The sequence below is a fragment of the Orcinus orca genome, chromosome 1 (genome assembly GCF_937001465.1).
Source record: "Orcinus orca chromosome 1, mOrcOrc1.1, whole genome shotgun sequence".
Lineage (NCBI taxonomy): Eukaryota > Metazoa > Chordata > Mammalia > Artiodactyla > Delphinidae > Orcinus > Orcinus orca.
The window spans coordinates 105,450,675-105,467,671 of record NC_064559.1 but is presented as its reverse complement, the minus strand read 5'-3'; the positions used below and the strand labels follow the sequence as shown (position 1 = coordinate 105,467,671).

Genomic DNA, 16,997 nt, shown 5'->3' with positions numbered 1-16,997 from the left:
CAGCGACCCCGAGGCCCGCCTCCCAGCACCAAAGAGGTGCAGGAAGGAGAGTCCGCCAGCCGCGGCCCGCCCGCCGGCTCCTCAAACAGCCCCTCGCCGGTCCTCCAATCTCCCAGCGAGAAGAAAGAAAGAGCGTCCCCGGAAACCACCGAAACGCTGGGGTAGAGCGGCACATGTTTTGCCTCTTTGCCGGTCCTCCTCGGTGACCGTTCTCCTGCGCGAAAGGACCTTGGGCTCCCCCTCTGCCCGGGCGGCTAGCGGGAGCTATACGAAGCTGCAGTGGGGAAGTCGGCGGCGTTACGTGGCATTGACCCAGAGGTTAGTGGAAAATGCGGTCTGAACGAGGTGGCCCTGTCTCTGGACCCAGGGACCCAGTCCGGGACAGGAACCTGCGGTAAAGAAGTGAAGAGCCAGGAGCCGGACTCCTTGGAAATACTTTCCGGGGATGGCAGAGGGTCTGGGGATGCTTCCCCAAAGACCTGTGGATGGGGATAGTGAGACTGAAAGGCAGAGTCTTGGCTTCTGAGGAATTGGGAGAAATAAGTGAACAAACCAGTGTTTGATAGCACTTGTGATAATAAGGAAGTGATTATACAGTGGACTATGTCTGTTTCTCTTTGTGTATACTTTGTCAAGGAATAGAAATTTCAGAATTAAATACTGCCCTGCCAACAACATACTTCATCCCCTATTTGAAACACCTTGTTGAGAAGCTCTCATTTACCTCTTATTTTGCAAAGTTGTCATTGCCTGTTCAGTCCCAATAGTCTGTGAATAGTGGTCTTAATTCTTCCAAACAATGAAGTATAGAATCTGAGGTCTGTGACAGATCGCAAAACCATCTACATCCGATCTTTAAAGTAAACTAGAATCACACATGATCCCATAAAGATAAACTTGATATTTAGTCTTCCAGTCTTTTTTTTCATGCATACGTGTGAGGCTATTTCCACAGTAATTGAACTTTCCTCTACATTTTGCTTTGTAATGAACAATTTTCTACACTAATACATATTATACTTTATTGTGAATGTTGGCATAGTATTCCATTATATGAGTATACCATAATTTATTGAAATAATCACTTATGAGGTTGTTTCCAGAATATCAGTATTCTAAAGTGACATGTTTTTATTATTCCCTTGGAACAGAATATCCAAAACAAAAGTATTAGGTCAAAGATATGCAAGATTTTAAGGCTTTTGATATATCTGCTGTCAAATTGCTCTCCAGAAAGTACATGAATTTACACTCAGCAGCTCTACTCCCAACATAAAAGAAAAACTTCCCATCATACCATCTTTTTCTTTTTTTCCTAGCTCTGAGACTCCTCAGCACAATGACTCAAGCAGAAATTAAACTGTGTTCTTTGTTGCTGCAAGAGCATTTTGGAGAGATCGTAGAAAAAATTGGAGTCCACCTAATCAGAACTGGCAGCCAGCCACTAAGAGTTATTGCCCATGACACAGGAACATCGTTGGATCAGGTATGTTTGGATCACAGTAATTTGCTTCCATTTCATTAATTTCTTTAACCTACCTTTGAATATTGTTACTCCCCACCCCACAAAATGGAAAAGAAAGCAAAGTCTGTGCTAGGATCAGAATAGTGTTATTTGGGAGGGGAAAGATGATGAGACATAGTGCCCAGGGTTCTGCTTCTCAAAGTGGCTCATCGTGGCTTCTGAGGCAAATCTTGCTCCTCCTCTGCCGTATGCCATACTTCATTTATTCATGAGTCTATTAATTTCAGTACTGTGTTTAAGGAATAAGAATAATAGAGGGAAAAAAAAAAAGAAGAATAGAGGGAATGGGACTTCCCTGGTGGTGCAGTGGTTAAGAATCTGCCTGCTAATGCTGGGGACATGGGTTCGAGCCCTGGTCCGGGAAGATCCCACATGCCGCGGAGCAACGAAGCCTGTGCGCCACAACTACTGAGCCTGTGCTCTAGTCCCCGCGAGCCACAACTGCCGAGCCCGCGTGCCGCAACCACTGAAGCCCATGAGCCTAAAGCCCGCACCCCGCAACTAAAGAAGCCACCACAATGAGAAGCCCACACACCACAACGAAGAGTAGCCCCCACTCACCGCAACTAGAGAATGCCCACGTGCAGCAGGAAGACCCAAATGCAGCCAAAAATTAATTAATTAAGTAATTAATTAAAAAAAAAGAATAACAGAGGGGAAGTAAATTGTACTTTGAAAGATAAAGATCAGAGGAAATATGAGCATCATAGCAAGGACTCTTCCTGATTTCTTTCATTGACATTCGCTTCTTATTAGCTATTCCAATGGAGAGAGGGAAGACACACAGAGATTCCAGCCATCTCCTGATGTTTAGGAAACTGTTGGACAAAAATTGCCAGCAGTAATGAGCTGCATCTTCAGATTTTTCTTCTCTTTCTTCTGTGTTTTCTCTAGGTAAAAAAAGCCCTTTGTGTCCTCATCCAGCATAACCTGGTGATATATCAGGTGCACAAACGTGGTGTGGTAGAGTATGAAGCCCAGTGCAGCCGGGTGTTGCGAATGCTTAGGTATCCCCGGTACATCTATACTGCCAAAACGCTGTACAGTGACACTGGTGAGCTGATTGTTGAGGAGCTCCTGTTGAATGGCAAGATGGCAATGTCAGCTGTAGTGAAGAAAGTAGCAGATCGGCTCACAGAGACTATGGAGGGTCAGTACTGTATCCACAGCTGTTAGCAAAAGCATAGATTGGCTGGCTGCAGGAGAGGACCCTTAGCTATCTGAGGCCATCTCACTTGCCTCTTTCCTCCTGTCATACAGATGGCAAGACCATGGACTATGCTGAGGTCTCAAACACATTTGTGCGACTAGCAGACACACACTTCGTGCAGCGTTGCCCCTTGGTGCCTGCCACTGAGAATTCAGACCCTGGGCCACCGCCACCTGCCCCCACTCTTGTCATCAGTGAAAAGGACATGTACCTGGTTCCTAAACTGAGCTTGATAGGTAAGGAATTTTGGCCCCTATATCTGTGATTTGACCTAATTGTAGATTCTTCCTTAATGATTGTTAAATGAATGACTCAATCAATTAAGCAGTTACCAAGGATTTACTCTATGCCAGATACTGTGGTATAAAGAGATGAAAAAACCATTATGGTCCCTGCCCGTATGGGGCTTAAGTCTAGTATAGGAGGCTTACAATAATCAAATAGCCTGATGGATATATAACTAACAAACTGCGATAAGTACTATAAAGGTAAAATATGGGATGTTATGAAAATATATAACAGGGGACCAGATTTACCCGGGGACTTGGGCACATGCTTCTTGGAGAAAGTGGCATTTGAACTAAGATTTGAAGCAGAAGTAGGAGCCAACCAGTGAAGTAAGGTATGAAGGGGTACAGAAGATAAGCATTTTTGGCAAAAGGAATAGTATGTAGTGAGGAAAAAAATAGGAATTTGAGAAAGTAAAAGAAGATCAGTATAGTTAAAGTACAGTGAGGAAAGGAAAGAGAGCCATAAGTTAAGGTTAGACAGACAGTTAGGGGCTAGATCATGCAAGACCTCGTAAAGCACCTGTTCTTTATCCTAAGAGCAAAGGAAAACTACTAAAGGATTTTAAAGGAAGTAACATGATCTGATTTGCATTTTTTAAATATGTTTCTGTCTGTAGAAAGGATGGGGCAATTTTTCACAAACCAGTGAAAAATTAGACATAGGAAGGGTGAGGAAGACAGAAATCAAGAATGACATCTGTGGGCTTCCCTGGTGGCGCAGTGGTTGGGAGTCCGCCTGCCGGTGCAGGGGACGCGGGTTCGTGCCCCGGTCCGGGAGGATCCCACATGCCGCGGAGCGGCTGCGCCTGTGGGCCATGGCCGCTGAGCCTGCGCGTCCGGAGCCTGTGCTCCGCGACGGGAGAGGCCGCAGCGGTGAAAGGCCCGCGTACCGCAAAAAAAAAAAAAAAAAAAAAAAGAATGACATCTGTGTGTCTGGCTTGAGTATGTGGGAGGATGATGGTACCGTTCACTGTGAAAGGAAGCATTGGAGCAGGAGCAGTTTGAGGGAGAAAGACTATGAATTTCTTTTTGAACTTGTTGAGTTTCAGATGACTTCATCATTAACTTGAATTTCTTGTAGTTCCTGAGTCTCCTCAACATCTCTAACCTAGAGGTAGCTACAGATGTCTTTGGGATAGAGACACCTGCTTTCACCTTCGGTCATTTCCTGTTATCATATGAGGTGTAGCCTAACCGTGTAACTGTTTTGTTTGGCAGGGAAAGGTAAAAGGAGGAGATCATCTGACGAAGATGCAACTGGGGAGCCCAAGGCCAAGAGACCAAAACATACCACAGATAACAAAGAGGTAATGAGGCTTCTTGGTTAGGAGTCCTCACCCTGAGGCAAGCCAGAAAGAGCACTAAGATGACAAGCCCCAAAAGAGCTTAAACGTTCTTGGATCGAGAAGTAGTAGGATTACGAACTTCATTAAATATTGGCCAGGGATGGACTAACAAAGAGTGAACTCTGTTGCTGTGTCCCTTCTGAGGCTTAACTTACTTCAGTCATTGGACAGAGGTAATAGATTAGGCAGAAAAAGCGCCTAGAAAAGTTTAAATTGGTCAGTATGACTGGACCATAGAGACCCATGGGGATGAGTGGTGATAAATGAGTTTAGAAAGATACATATAGGCCTGAGCTCTTATATTCAAATGCCTTCTCAGCATCCCTGTAAAAACACCTGATAAGCATCTCAAAAGTAGTATGGCTAAAACAGAGTAATTGATTTCCTGCTCCCAGATATCTACTCCCTCCTAAGCTTTCCTCATCTTAGTTAGGGACACCACCAAGGCCAACCACCCAGGACACCATTTGCTTAGGCCAAAGTCCTAGGAGCCATCTGATCTCACAGTAAAACCTGTCAACCCAATTTCTAAAAATAATTGAAATCCAACTGTTTCTTATCGTTTCCACTGCCATCACCCTAGTCCAAACCATTATCACTGTAGTCAAGACTTTGCCAACTCTCCTAAGTGGTCTCCCTACCTGCATTCATACCTACTTAAGAGCCAAAATAACTTTCTAAGTTGTTCTTTTTAAAAATTCCCAACACATCACTGATTTTTGACTCCTTTAATAGCTTCCCATTACTCTTAGAAGAAATCCAGTTCTTTTTTTTTTTTTTTTGCGGTACGCGGGCCTCTCACTGCTGTGGCCCCTCCCGTTGCGGAGCACAGGCTCCGGACGCGCAGGCTCAGCGGCCATGGCTCACGGGCCCAGCCGCTCTGCGGCATGTGGGATCTTCCCGGACTGGGGCACGAACCCGTGTCCCCTGCATTGGCAGGCGGACTCTCAACCACTGCGCCACCAGGGAAGCCCGAAATCCAGTTCTTTACTATGGATTATGAAGCCTTACATGAGCTGGGTCTTTTTTTTTTTTTTTTTTTAATGAATTTATTTATTTATTTTTGGCCGTGTTGGATCTTCGTTTCTGTGCGAGGGCTTTCTCTAGTTGCGGTGAGCGGGGGCCACTCTTCATTGCGGTGCGCGGGCCTCTCACTGTCGCGGCCTTCTCTTGTTGCGGAGCACCGGCTCCAGACACGCAGGCTCAGTAGCAGTGGTGCGCGGGCTTAGTTGCTCCGTGGCATGTGGGATTTTCCCAGACCAGGGCTCGAACCCGTGTCCCCTGCATTGGCAGGCAGATTCTCAACCACTACACCACCAAGGAAGCCCGAGCTGGGTCTTTACATGATCTGCTGGAGACAAGGCTCTCCAACCTCAGCTCTTCCTACTCTGTCATTCACTATGTTCCAGCTTCTATCATTTTTTCCATCCTTCAAATGTATCATACTCTTTCTAGTCTTCAGGCTTTTGCCCTTAGGATTTCTTCTGCTTCAAATACTTTTCCCTCAGATGTTCATGTAGTTGCCTCTTTTTCATCATTCCGATCTCAGTTCAAATGCTACTTTCTTAGAGCTCAAGCACCATTGCCCACCCTCTACTCCAGTCTCTACCACATTTTCGCATTTCATCTTCACAGCATTTATAAGTAGCTGAAATTACTTATTATTTGTACAAGTGTTTGTCTCTGTACTCCCAATAGTCTATAAACTCTTCAAGGAGAGTATCTTGTCCCTGGCACCTGGAATACTCGCAAGACATCAATAAATATTTCTTGATTGACTAAGAAGTTTGGACTTCAACCTGAAGACAATGGGGAGCCATTGATGAATTTTAGGCAGGTGAATGAAGTGGCTAGATTTACATTTTAGCAATATTACTATAGTACAGTGGTTTATAACTTGTACAACTCCATGGATGCGTTTCAGAGAGTCCACCTGTACTATGTGCATTTTTCTATAGAGCACTCCATAGCTTTCTTCAGGGGAACTGTGAGCCCAAGAGGTAAAAAGAAGCACTGCTCTATGAGAAATAGGGAGAACGATGCAAAAGGAACAAGATTAAATGCAGAAAACCCAGTTGCCCTTTTTTATAGTGTCCACTATATGAAAAAGAAAAATGAAAACCAGTTAGGAGGCTACTGTAGTAACCAGGTGAGTCAAGATTAGAGCCTGAAATAAGGTAATGACAGGATAAAGAAAAGTAGACTTCTGATTAATATAAAGAATAGATGGGGGGCTTCCGTGGTGGCGCAGTGGTTAAGAATCCGCCTGCCAATGCAGGGGACATGGGTTCAAGCCCTGGTCCTGGAAGATCCCACATGCCACGGAGCAAATAAGCCCATGCACCACAACTACTGAGCCTGCACTCTAGAGCCTGCGAGCCACAACTACTGAAGCCCACGCGCTTAGAGCCCGTGCTCTGCAACGAGAGAAGCCACCGCAATGAGAAGCCCACGCACTGAACAAAGAGTAGCCCCCACTCGCCGCAACCAGAGAAAGCCCACTTGCAGCAATGAAGACCCCACACAGCCAAAAATAAATAAATAAAATAAATTTTAAAAAAAAGAATAGATAGAACTGGGTAATTGGATAGTAGATGAGGGAGAGCAAGGGGTTAGGGATGATATTCAAGTTTCTAGCTTAAAAAACTGGGTTGGTTGTAGTGTAGTTAGCTGAAAACTTAAAAGAAAAGTTTTAAGTCACAGGTGGAAGTAGGCAGTTGAGTCTATGCACCTGGAACTTAATAGAGAGTTCTAGAATTAAAATAGACTTGGAACAGTTGAAACCTTGAGAGCAGATTAAATCACCTAAGTAGAATATGTAGAGTGAAAAGAAAAGAGGGCTGTGGACAGAACCCTGGGGAACACCAGTATTTATAGATGGGATCTGGAAAAGGAATCTGTGGGGACTGAGGAAGGGTAGCCAGAGTGGTTAGAAGGAGCACCAAGAAAGAATGGTGTCATAAAGTCTAAGGGGCCACATAGAGTTAAGGAGAAAATGTCCAACCATGTCATATGCTTTAGAAAGATCAAATAAGATTGGAACTGGACAGTATTCTTTGAACTTAGCAACAGGTTCCTCAGGAACTTTGGCATTTCAGTGTAACGGTGGAAATGGGTTGAGTAAATCTGTGGATGGGGATACAGCTGGGATGACCAACTCTTTGAGAAGCTCAAATTTTTTTTAAATAAAGAAATGTGGTGGGGATGTGTGCACCACGCTGAATGAGTTCTGGCCTAATGGCTTCTATTTGCTCTCTGAAATAAGAAGCAAGGTCATCTGCTGAGAGAGAAGGGAGGGGCAAATGGGAGATTTTGAGAATACTGGTAAAGAGTTAAACTAGACAAAGATTCGAGGTAAGCAAAGAGAATCTGTTTGAAGTTGGGGGTTGTGAATTTGTCATTGTGGAGGCACTAAATCCACATGGTTGAATGGTTTTTTCCTCCAACCAATTTAGTTGCTACTATATAGGAAAAGAAACGGTGAACAGTTAAATCCAAGCTTCTCACTAGAAAATGCTTCCTTGTATCTAAATGTTTCTCTCTAATCTTTTTCTCCTCCTCAGCCCATTCCAGATGATGGGATTTATTGGCAGGCCAACCTTGACAGATTCCACCAGCACTTCCGTGACCAAGGCATTGTCAGTGCAGTTGCCAACAGGATGGACCAGGTGATATCTAAGTGGGTGGGACAGTGGCTATCAGGAATATTCACTTATTTGCAGATGTGGCCATTGGCATATAGCCAGAGCCAGCACAGCAGAGTGAATTCTGATTTCCAGTTCACTTTTCAAACCCAGACAAGCAGCGAGATCGTGCGGACCATGCTCCGGATGAGTGAGATTACCACTTCCTCTAGTGCCCCCTTCACCCAGCCATTGTCTTCCAACGAGGTGAGCTTCATGTTCTTGTACTAGTTTTCTGACAGGCTCTTGGATATAATAATTATTATACATAGAGCCTGCGATTAGGTTGAGGTCTGAACCTTGAAAGGAAGGGTTTTTGCTATTTGAGGAGGGACGGGGATTATTCTCAGGTGGTAGGTACTGAAATATTTGGTCTCTTGGGAATTCAACCTTTAAAAACCTAAACCATTACCTTAGTTAAAGTATAAGTAATTCTTTTTTTTATTTTTAATTTATTTTATTGAAGTATAGTTGATTTACAATGTTGTGTTAATTTCTGCTGTATAGCAAAGTAATTCAGTTATACATATATACATTCTTTTCCATATTCTTTTCCATTATGGTTTATCACAGGATATTGAATATAGTTCCATGTGCTATACAGTAGGACCTTGTTGTTTATCCATTCTATATATAATAGTTTACATCTGCTAATCCCAAAATCCCAATCCATTCTTCCCCCACCCACCTCCCCCTTGGCAACCACAAGTGTGTTCTCTATGTCTATGAGTCTGTTTCTATTTTGTAGATAAGTTCATTTGTGTCATATTTTAGATTCCACATAGAAGTGATACTGTATGTTATTTGTCTTTCTGACTTCATTTAGTATGATAATCTCAAGGTCCATCCATGGCTGAGTAGTATTTTAGTGTGTGTGTGTGTGTGTGTGTGTATATAGTATAAGTTATTCTTAATTGTTCCAAGAATCCACTGTTTGGAATCTGAGCCTTAGTACTCAGGACATTATATGGCCCCTTATATTTGTTTTTTTCAATATATTTTGTATATTTTAAATTTGTTTTAAATGCTTTGTTCATTGTTTTGTTTATTGAAACTTTAATATTTAATATTTCAAATGTTTTATTTGTAATTATACTAATATTTATCCACATTAAATATAGTTATATTATTTAAAATTTTTTTAACTTACTATATAACAAAATTTAAATACAAGTTTTTTTCTGATGACAAAAGTAATTACATGACCTGTATTCAAACAGCGTAGAAATGTATAATTTTTTTAAACTTGTAGTTCCCCAAACTTTCAGGAATGCCAGGCATGTTCTATATCTTGCAGATGGTAGTTATGTGGGTATATACAATTGTCAATACTCATCAAACTGTACCCTTAAAATCTGTGCTTCTTTTATGTAACATACCCCAGTTTAAATAAATATATAGTTTTGCATAATCCCAGCCCCAGAGATCCTTGTCAGTAGTTTGGTACATATCTTTATTCAGACTTTTTGTTTTGTTTTGTTTTTTTTTTTTTTTTTTTTTTGCGGTACACGGGCCTCTAACTGTTGTGGCCTCTCCCATTGCGGAGCACAGGCTCCGGACGCGCAGGCTCAGCGGCCATGGCTCACGGGCCCAGCCCCTCCGCGGCATGTGGGATCTTCCCAGACCGGGGCACGAACCCGTGTCCCCTGCATCGGCAGGCGGACTCTCAATCACTGCGCCACCAGGGAAGCCCCCAGACTTTTTTATATGTATAGTCTCACATAAATGTAGATATTTATTTATTTATTTATTTATTTATTTATTTATGGCTGTGTTGGGTCTTCGTTTCTGTGCGAGGGCTTTCTCTAGTTGTGGCAAGCGGGGGCCACTCTTCATCGCGGTGCGCGGGCCTCTCACTATCTCGGCCTCTCTTGTTGCGGAGTACAGGCTCCAGACACGCAGGCTCAGTAGTTGTGGCTCACAGGCCCAGTTGTTCCGCAGCACGTGGGATCTTCCCAGACCAGGGCTCAAACCCGTGTCCCCTGCATTGGCAGGCAGATTCTCAACCACTGCGCCACCAGGGAAGCCCTGTATTTTTTAACAACAAAAAAATATGGGGTTATACTCTATGTACTGTTATAAACTAGCTTCTTTCATATGACAGTATATGTAAACTTTCTTTTCATGTCAGTATTTTTAGATCTGCCTCATTCTTTATAATGGCCGTATCATATTCCACTTAATGGCCATGATGTACTTTATTTTAATGAATTCCTTATTACTGGACGTGCGAATTGTTTCTAGTTTTTTACTCTTACCAACAATGCTGCTGTGCTTTTGGACATTGTTATACTTGTGATATCTAAAATTAGAACATCTTTATTTCAGCAATGTCAGCAGTTACAAGTTCCCAGACCCATTTTCACTGTATCTTTTGCTCCACAGATCTTCAGATCCCTACCTGTTGGCTATAACATCTCTAAGCAAGTTCTTGATCAGTATCTCACTCTGCTGGCAGATGATCCAGTAAGTCTTTTCTTTCTTTTTTCTGCTGTATTTACGATTAATTTTTGCCTGCTATCAGTCTTCTGTAGCCTCATTCTCTACCTAGCCAGCTCAGACAATTTCTCTACCATCATCTGATAGGAGGGCTTCCTGCTGCAGACTCTTGGCCATATTTGCTCTTTTGGAAACAGGATCACTGGACTTTCCATTCAAATAACACAAGCTCTCTTTTTTTTTTTTTTTCCTTTTTTTTAATAGCTTGAGTTTGTTGGAAAGTCTGGCGACAGTGGTGGAGGAATGTATGTCATCAGTATCCTTATGGGTGGTTATTTCCTTACAGTCAGGCAGCGTGAACTATGAAACAGGATGGTGACTTAGAAAAGATTTGATGATATTTAGTATACTAAGTAAGTTAGAAAATTGAACTAAAACATTGATGATAAAGAAGTGAAAGGGACTTTTAACGAACCAAACTTTAGTTAAGCAAAACTCTGACTTAAGCACCTTAGTTAATTAAGGTTTCGAAATACTTACATACCATAAATGAGACTAGTGTGGAAAACAAAATAGTATTTAAGTTTTAAATTAAAGACTCAGGGATAAAACTAAGATCACAATGACCAGGCCAAAACATTACGGAGTAACCTTAACCCTCTACATAAAGACCTACATAAGGCTCTAGGATCTCTAGCCACAGCCACTCTGGAGTCGGTCATACAAGAGAGGTAAGGGGGTCACCCTGATTGGGGTTGGGGGTCAGATAATTCCTTTCCACACCCCATTTGAACAAGTGACTTGGTCATTATGTCAGTAACCAATATAGACACACCTTGGCACATCTTGGCCCGCTGGGCTGCTGTGGATCCCACCTACTACAGCTCTTTACCCTAAATACCCTGCTGCTTAATTCCCAGTGATGCCAATGAACCATCCTTCCTAAAGCCTTTACTTACAAATGCAGGAACTGAGGCATTCAGGTGAGTCAGCAGTTGGTGACTCTTATGATTAGCAGTACTGTCATCAATCTGTGGAGTTATGAAGGAATTCTCTGATTGCTGTTCCTCTCTGGTCCTGTCTCCACACATGGAAACTGAACAAGCACCGTCTGTGACTAAGAGCTAAAGCTAATCTACGTCGGCATGCCATTTGCTTTCTTTATTCCTTTACAGATTTGGGTCTCGCTGTGCCAGAATATTCCGTTTAGTTTTACAAAAGAAACACCTGGAGCAGAAACAGGTAGAAGACTTTGCAATGATTCCAGCAAAGGAGGCAAAGGATATGCTTTATAAAATGCTCTCAGAAAATTTCATATCACTCCAGGTAACAGTAATCACCAACCAACAGAGCTGACCTAGGATGAGAGGAACTCCTGAAGCAAACATTCTGAACCCCAAACAAACTGTATCCAGCTCTGAGACAGAAAAAAAAAAAGATTAACAAAGACATAGCAAGCACTTGAAAGATAACTGTGGAGCTTTAACCGGCCTAGTAAAAAAGAGGCATAGCCAAGAAATTACCCCAGAATCACCCTCCCTTTTTTCTTTAACTCCTAGTCCGTGTGATTTGTCCTTTCCTCGAGCCTTAAGTTTATTGTAGATTAACTCTATCGGGTCATCACTACATGCAGAGCCATGTAGTATACCCTATGAGGAAACAGATAGAATGGATTTTGGAGTCAGAATCACAGCTCTGCCTCTTACCCAGTTACACTGAGCAAATTACCTACCATCTTTTTTCCCATCTACAAAATAGTGATGGATGGTGGTAACAGAGACAATATGGCTTGTTATAAGATCAGATACAATCTACCTGGCACATAAGAGTTGCTTAGTAAATGTTAAGTGCCTTCTCTTTCTTCTCCACTCAGGATGTTGACAGTCAAATGGAAAAAACAGGGCAGCCCAACCCTCCATGTGGCTGATTGTACCATAAACACAGATGCTGTATGACTGGGGAAGAGTGAAAGTATAAGTGAAAGAGAGGGCTGAGTAGCTCCAGACGGGACAGGTGTTTACTTTGCCATTTCTGAAGAAAAGTATAAAGTCTTATTTTTCTTTCTATGGACAAATAGGAAATTCCCAAAACACCAGACCATGCCCCATCCAGGACCTTCTATTTATATACTGTGAACATCCTGTCAGCTGCCCGAATGTTGCTGCACAGATGCTACAAGGTAACTCCTCCCCAGTCCATCCACAGAGATGTCTCACCCTCATGCCCCCTTTAGCCATTTTGCCTGAGCTGCTTAAATAGAACTGTGTGCATTTCTTGTCTTCTCTCCCCTCAGAGTGTAGCCAACTTGATAGAAAGGAGGCAATTTGAAACCAAAGAAAACAAGTGAGTGACATTTTCAGTTGAGTAATTACATTTTACAAGGCCAAAAGTCTTATGGGGAAATTTCCTGTAGAAGTGGAAACCAACAGAGACAATAACCAGTCTGGTTGCACTGAATTATTGGCTTAGGTTGGCATAAAGATGCATTAGTATACACTTTTCTAGTATGTCCCCAGTGAAATAATTTTGCAGATTAAATTTATGAGCAACGTATAAACTGGCACCAAACTTTAAGTACAAATGAGAGGCAGCAAGAGTTTCAGGAGTGAAGTCACATTTCTAATTAAGCTTGTAGAAAATTTCCTTCCTTAGAGAGTGACATTATCCACTTTGACCAGGAACATGGTAAAAGGGGGAGCTATGCCCCAGGGCTATGGGATAAAAGAATCTCCAAGGCTAGAGGACATGCCTCAGAGTTGCGTTTGTCTGACAGGCGTCTACTGGAAAAGTCTCAGAGGGTAGAAGCCATCATTGCATCTATGCAGGCTACAGGTGCAGAGGAGGCACAGCTACAAGAAATAGAGGAGATGATCACAGCCCCTGAACGCCAGCAGCTAGAGACCCTGAAACGTAATGTCAACAAGTAAGCATCATAAACTTCAAACGTATGTTTCAAAATACCTTGCAGACAAATCCATCTTGATATCCTGCTACCCCTCCAACTTAAGGTGAGGAAACCGAAACTCACTCTCTTCTTCCCCACCTCAATTAACAGAATTTAATCCACCTATCTCCCTAAGCTAAAAACTCTGAAGACATGTTCAGCTTCTCCTCGCTCACCAGCCGCCCCCCCCCACCACACACACACTCTCTCATTCACCAAAGCTGCTGATTTTACTTCAGTGTGTCCCAAATCTGGCCTTTCATCTTGCTTCCCATGCAGGCCCTCCTCACCTCTTTGCCAGACCTTTGCAAATCACCTCCTGCTTCAAACCATTTCTTATAATGCTTTCACAGTTAGTATCTTTAAAGTGATTGACAATATCACTCTTCTGCTTTAAATGCTATATTGACTCCTCGTTTACAGTATAAAGACCAGACTCCTTGGCATAACATATAAGGCCTTTCACAGTCTCATAACAGCCTATCTCTTCATCCTCATTTCCTTTCACTGCTCACTGTTGACCTTCATAGGGATTTTGCTTTGAATCTGTAGATCACTCTGTGGAGTATTGCTTTCTTAATGATACTAAATCTTCCAACTCATGAACATGGAAGGTCTTTCCATTTACTTAGATCTTCCTTTGTCTCTTTCAATGAGTTTTGTCGTTTTTGGTATTCGTCTTGCACTTTTTTGTTAGATTTATTCCTAAACAATTGTTTTAGTGTTTTCTTAAATTTCATTTTTGAATTGTTCATTGCCAGTGTATAGAAATAGAATTGACTTTTGTGTTTTGATTTTATATCCTATAATTTTGCTAAATTCATTTATTAGCTGTGGTAGGTTTTTTTGTGGATCCTTTGAGCTTTTTCTGTATATAAGATCATGTCATCTGTGAATTAGAAATAGCTTTACTTCTTCCTTTTCAATCTGGACTCCTTTTATTTGTTTTTCTTGTCTAATTTCCAGACTAGAACTTCCAGTAAAATGTTGAATGGAAGTAAAAGCAGACATCTTGTCTTGTTCCTGATCACAGGAGGAAAGCTTTGTCTTTCACCACGAAGTATGATGCTAGGTGTGGGTTTTTCCTAGATGGCTTTTATCAGGTTGATGAAGTGTTCCCTTCTATTCCTAATCACTTTAAGCCTTAGCCACTCTCCGCTTCTATTTTAAAACACGCTAGGTCCTTTTACACCTGTGCCTTTAACATGTGCTGTCTTCCTCCTCATTGCAAGTTAGAATGTAACTTCTCCTGGGACAGAGGCCTTATCTTTTGAATCCTCAGCAATTTCCACAGTACCTGGCACATAAGAGATGCTCAGTAAGTGGGAGGAATGATCTGTTGGTTCTCTTGCTTTCCGCCCAGTACTTTCAGGAGTAACCCAGCAATTCTCCATGACCACACCCACTCCAGCCTCTAATCTTAAATATGCTAATGAATGTTCAGTGTGGGCAAATGCTTTCACTTTTTCACTCAGGTTGGATGCCTGTGAGATCCAGGTGGATGAAACCATCTTCCTGCTGGAGTCATACATCGAGAGCACCGTGAAGAGACAATGACCCAGAAGAAGAGTCTTCCTCAGAAGATCTGAGGGGATTGGAAGGAAGAATAAAGGAGGTGCCTAGATGCATTCTTTGCAGTAGGATAAGTTCCAGATTCTTGTACTGAAACCCTCTCTCTATCCCTACCACCCAGAATACACCAGAAAGAGTTTGACATATTTTTTTAAGTTTGCTGATGCTGTTTTAGAATCATCACTATAGTCTACCGTCATCAAATCTTGGCAGGGGAAAGAACCTTAAATCAACTAGATTAATCATCTATCACATGCATCAGTTCCCACCAAGAAGTCAGCTACAGCTGTGTTTGAACATCCCTGACAGTGAGAAAAACTTCTCCCAAAGCTGTTCGTTCCATTTTCAAAAGGCTACACCTGTTCTTTACTTTGTTAAACTGTAATCTTAAAAACACACACACACACACACACACACACACACACACACACACAATGTAGGGAATGTGAAAGACTACCACAGAGGGGGGATAAAAGCTATTTTCAGGGCTAGCAGGTGGATTGGCCCAAGCAGTCACACTAGAATCTATGGATAAAAGTTACATTTGCCAGCTCCGGGCTTCTAACACGTCTGAAATTATGTATGTGAAACACTTAGCACAATGCCTGGCATGTGGTAAGCACTCAATAAATCACTGCCTTCCTCTTCACCATGGTTCCTAAAAACTGGCAATTCTAACTTCTCTCTCCTAGTACCATGGACAGATGACTAATCTAGTTGACATAATTTGTCCCAGCAGCTTCAGTTTCATTTAAAACAGGTGTTGTTTTATAATCTCTTCAGTTTCCTCTTACCAGTGTTAGTTCTAATTCATTAAACATTTGAATGCCAATTAATTGCCAGCCACTATACTAGGTATAATATACAAAGATAAATACAATACCATCTCTGCCTTCAAGGCACTTACCATCATTTACTGAGCACCAGTTATGTGCCCGGTATGTCCCCAGGCCTTGGGGATGCAAAGATGAATAGCCTTGAGCATACAGCCTAGTGGAGGGAGACAGATAAGTACAAGGAAGTGTTGGGGGGGGGGCTATAGTGGGAAAGTGTCATACAGAGGCAAAGGGGAAAAGGGTCAGGCAGGAAAGGGAGCATAGAGAGGGTGACACAATCCGTATTTTGAAAGATGGGGATTTGCCAGGTGGAAGGGAAAAAGGATCCCAGAGGGAAGCAGAGCCTGTTTCTTGGGGGAACAGGGAATAACATGTGACTGAAAAACAGGGCATATGTCCTGCCAGAATTGACAGGCAGGGGCAAGGACTGGTGGGTGTGTAGCAAGGATGCTGTGTTAAGTAGCTTATCTTATCCTGAGAGCAGTGGGAAGCAAAGTGAGCAGATCTGTATTTTAGAAAGATCACTCTGGCCGCACTGTAGAGAATGAATTGGTGGAGGCAGGACTATTTAAAGACTTGTAATAGTATCTCAGGCAGAATATGAGGAAGGCTTGAACTGGGCGATGGTGGCTGGAGATTAAGACATCGATTTGAGAAAGTTTAAGGAAGTAGAATCTGCTGCACTTGGTTGCCATTTGAGTGAAAAGAAAGGGAAGGTGGGACTTCCCTGGTATTCAGTTGTTAAGAATCCGCCTTCCGATGCAGGGGACTCCCGGCTCCATCCCTGGTTGGGGAACTAAGATCCCACATGCTGGGGCAACTAGGCCCCTGGTGCTCTGGAGCCTGCATGCCACAACTATAGAGAAGCCTGCATGTCACAACTATAGAGAAGCCCACAGGCGGCAACAAAAGATCCCACATGATGCAACTAAGACCCCACACAACCATAAATAAATTAAACGAGAAAAAAAAAAAAAGGGAAGGTGTCAAAAATGTTTCTTGGGTGTCTGGCTAAGAGACAGATGTAATTCACTAATTGGAGGTGTTACCTGCTATACCAGATAGGTGTGCAGAGTGCCATGGAGGGGTGCTTATCGTTCCGCCCATGGCTGGTGGGAGATGACATGTGAATCCAGAAATCATTCCGTCTGG

At 42.6% G+C, this 16,997-nt stretch overlaps 1 protein-coding gene across 5 annotated transcripts; it reads left to right on the top strand.

Annotated features, from left to right (window-relative positions):
- Positions 1 to 178: 178 nt before the first annotated feature.
- Positions 179 to 16,800, top strand: POLR3C (RNA polymerase III subunit C). 5 transcript variants are annotated; one of them, XR_007472265.1, is made up of 15 exons: positions 179 to 318; positions 1,320 to 1,486; positions 2,420 to 2,675; positions 2,786 to 2,971; positions 4,244 to 4,332; positions 7,935 to 8,261; positions 10,440 to 10,520; positions 10,758 to 10,809; positions 11,164 to 11,224; positions 11,669 to 11,819; positions 12,571 to 12,672; positions 12,787 to 12,836; positions 13,267 to 13,416; positions 14,913 to 15,052; positions 16,611 to 16,800. XR_007472265.1 is itself a non-coding variant. In XM_004285796.4 (15 exons), the coding sequence occupies exons 2-15, from the start codon at positions 1,340 to 1,342 to the stop codon at positions 14,992 to 14,994; spliced, it is 1,605 nt and encodes a 534-aa protein (XP_004285844.1). In that variant the 5' UTR covers positions 179 to 318; positions 1,320 to 1,339; the 3' UTR covers positions 14,995 to 15,083. The 5 variants fall into 5 exon arrangements, 3 of the variants coding, with proteins under 3 accessions (XP_004285844.1, XP_033272468.1, XP_033272467.1); XM_004285796.4 differs by lacking the exon at positions 16,611 to 16,800 and having other exon boundaries at positions 7,935 to 8,039; positions 8,169 to 8,261; positions 14,913 to 15,083; XM_033416577.2 differs by lacking the exon at positions 16,611 to 16,800 and having other exon boundaries at positions 7,935 to 8,039; positions 8,151 to 8,261; positions 14,913 to 15,083.
- The last annotated feature ends 197 nt before the right edge of the window (positions 16,801 to 16,997 follow it).